This window comes from Neolamprologus multifasciatus, chromosome 6 (assembly GCF_963576455.1).
Source record: "Neolamprologus multifasciatus chromosome 6, fNeoMul1.2, whole genome shotgun sequence".
NCBI lineage: Eukaryota > Metazoa > Chordata > Actinopteri > Cichliformes > Cichlidae > Neolamprologus > Neolamprologus multifasciatus.
The window spans coordinates 22,494,456-22,497,772 of record NC_140444.1 but is presented as its reverse complement, the minus strand read 5'-3'; the positions used below and the strand labels follow the sequence as shown (position 1 = coordinate 22,497,772).

The 3,317-nt window shown below is 43.8% G+C and overlaps 1 protein-coding gene across 1 annotated transcript; it reads left to right on the top strand.

The window, feature by feature from the left end:
* Positions 1–279: 279 nt before the first annotated feature.
* Positions 280–2,761, top strand: helt (helt bHLH transcription factor). Its single transcript, XM_085164168.1, has 4 exons — positions 280–885; positions 1,467–1,571; positions 1,717–1,813; positions 2,041–2,761. Exons 1-4 carry the CDS (start codon positions 718–720, stop codon positions 2,514–2,516), a joined length of 846 nt encoding a protein of 281 aa, XP_085020294.1. The 5' UTR covers positions 280–717; the 3' UTR covers positions 2,517–2,761.
* Positions 2,762–3,317: the final 556 nt, after the last annotated feature.

Below are 3,317 nucleotides of genomic sequence, written 5' to 3'. Positions count from 1 at the left end.
GAATAGACATTTTCTTATAGGATAATAGGATACAAATTGAGCCTCTCCAAAGAGTCTCCAGTGGTGGGTAACCCTCGTGTGCCAGAGGCTGCTGGAGACGCTGGCCTTGACGCGGACGACGCTCGTGTGCCAGGGCTAATCACACACCTGCCGAGGAGTCCAACAAAATAAAGAATGTAAACAAAAAGCTTGCCATCTCTCATAAAAGATGGACGTGTCACCAAGTCGTGTGAGAAGCGCCGGGAACAAACGGGGGGACTCCGTCTCCAAAAGATCTCCCCTGAACTTGGCGGAACAGCCTATTAAAGGCTTACTTAATTACTCTAATGACACTGGACAGGCCTTAAAACTCGGACCGGGCTTGGATGAGAGTTAAGATAGCTTGCTGGGATTTGTAAACAGGCGATCGTGTGAGAAACGCGAGTTGGAAGAAAAAGCGATTCTTTTTTTCGCCGGCTTTGTTTTCAGTGCGCACAGTGCGCCCCGCCGGATCAGCCGATCCCAGCGCTCAGTTCTTATTTCCCGCCTGGGTTGTTACTATGCAAATAATATTCCAAAAGTAATCACGTGTCTTTTGAACAGCCACGTGGATTAACAAAGCAGGTTTGCCCCCCTGCTAGCCTATGGCTTTAGATTTTACTATTTCTTTAACTGATCCTAAATGCACACATTTACCCAATGCATGTCTCTAATCCCATGGAATAATTTACACCATGAATGCGAGAGTCCCTTGGATGGATCCTTTATAAAGGACAGCTTTCTGCTCAAACCTCAGTCTTCTCCTTCACCTTCCAGACCAGGACATCTCTACAGCTTCGAGCTAAATTCATTTTTAAGACGTTTATCAGGGATTCGTTGATGGCATCTAAAATGAAAGACAGGAAGGTATGCGCTCCTTGTGCGCTCGGCATTTTGGGGACAGAAATAATTTGGAACCTGGCACTTTTAACGACTTTTGAGTACACTGTTGGAATTATTTGCTTCTCTATATACAGCTAAAAGTGTAAAACTGCTATCTCCCGGACTTTTCACTTTAGAGGAGTAAATCGCTTTTGTGCATCTCCATGTGGCGCGCGTTAAAGAGAAGCCTAACTTCTGTTGAGGTGAAAGACCATATTATGCAGTTCGGCAGTATCTGGTGGCAGCAGTGTGAATCCATTTATCACAAACCTTTATAATGTGTTACACTCGTTAAACGATAGTCAGAGTATCGTTTACTTGTCTCAGAGATAACGAAATTGTCCAGAGCGCAGGTGGCCGCTGCGCGCTCCTGGAGCAGCACAGCGCGCGACGCGCAAAACCCGCCAGGATTTGTAGCTCTTCTTAGGATCTCTTCCACATTATTTCGTATTATTTTGGAAATTGTGGGATTTCCTTTCTAAAAAAAATGGCTTGTTTAGGACCGTAAAAGGGCGGCAATACAACGATTCCGTTTACTCATGATGTCTCTTTCCCTGTTTTCACAGAGAACTCCAATCTCCCACAAAGTCATCGAGAAAAGAAGACGGGACCGCATTAATCGTTGCCTGAACGAACTGGGAAAAACAGTTCCAATGGCGTTGGCTAAACAGGTATTGTGAAATGTATCGGATATTTATTGTTGACTAGCTTTATTATATAACATCTAAAAAAGTTAATAGGGCAGTCCAGTCTTCTATATATGTAAACATTTTAAAATGTTTTTTAAAATAATTTTAACGATTCATTTTTTCTCAGAATTCTGGAAAACTAGAGAAAGCTGAAATCTTGGAGATGACGGTTCAGTACCTGCGAGCGCTCCACTCAGCGGACTTTCCCCGCGGGAGAGAGAAAGGTCAGTAAAGTCTTGTACTTTACGCATGACATTACCATCATTCTCTCAGCTAAGTTAAAAGCTTCAAACGTGCTGGTCGTGTAAAATTTGGCAGACTTTATTTTTTTAATGTATGTTTCACCGGATGCCCAGTTTTACGCACCAGAATGAGCCACAAAAACCACGAAGTGGTTGTTCAACATGTCACCCGCAGGGTTCTAACCAGCACTTATTTTGGCTAATTTCAGGCGAACTACTTGCTGAATTTGCAAACTACTTCCACTACGGATACCACGAGTGTATGAAGAACTTGGTGCACTACCTGACCACAGAGGATAGAGCTGAAACCAAAGACATCAAGTACGCAAGGATCCTCGCCTTTTTACAGTCAAAGTCCCGTGTGGTCACCGAGCCTGTGTTTGGCTCTGTCGGCGCGATGCCAGAACCGTCTGAATATCTCAGCCAGCTGCATTCCTCCCCGGAGCACCAAAACCACAGCCCCAGTGACTCCGTGTACCAACAGAGTCCACCGGGACACTTCTCGTGGCACAGCTCAGCCCGCAGTCCAGGCATCTCATACCCAACAGTGCCACTCTCTGCCCACACACAACAGCACGGTGGATACTTGTCGCCGGTGCCGGGACTCGATCACCACTATTTCAACTTCATCGGGCACACGCACGCAAATACGTTTAGTTTGCACAATGCGCAACACGCCATGTAAATAGCCTTGTTTTATGTTTTTTATTTATGCATATGGATCATGTAAATGTTGTGAATAAATAGAGTATTTCTGCCTAAAATACTGCTTGTTTTGTTATCATTACACTTACATTAGGTGAGCAAGAGGGCCCAAATCTCCGAATAAAGCAACACACACACACACACACACACACACACACACACACACACACACACACACACACACACACACACACACACACACACACACACAGAGAGAGAGAGAGAGATAACAGGATAAACCACAACTCTGGGAAAAGACGTTTACAAAAGAAAGGGAAAAGGGTTCATTTTTAGCAGTTTGTGATTTCCCTACATTGCCTGAACAGAGAAGAACTACTAGAAGTATACAAAAAACAGCATGCTACAAACTTTTTTTCCTGGTATATTTAAACAAAAGTTAAGTAAAATTTGACTGGAGTAGATTTGAGAGTAAATTGTGTCATTTGGACATGAGAGAGCATGGTGACACATGAGTCTGAAGTGCTCTTGATATGAGCTAAACTAAACTGAAAAATGTATCCACAGAATAGCTTTGAGTATAAATCCCAGGCTAGGATCTGTGGCTGTGAGGCCTAACAAATAAGGGTGTAAACATGAGTCTGATTCCCACCCACCCCTGACTTAACCAAGCCAGCACCAAAGAAACTCCAAATTACCCCTTAATTTCAACATGCTGTTTAAGCATAGTTTTTATGTCAATAAATGTTTTCAACATTCACTATTAAAACAACAGGATGCCCCCCCCCCCCCCAGTGTGTTTTCCAGGCAGATGAATCTGCAT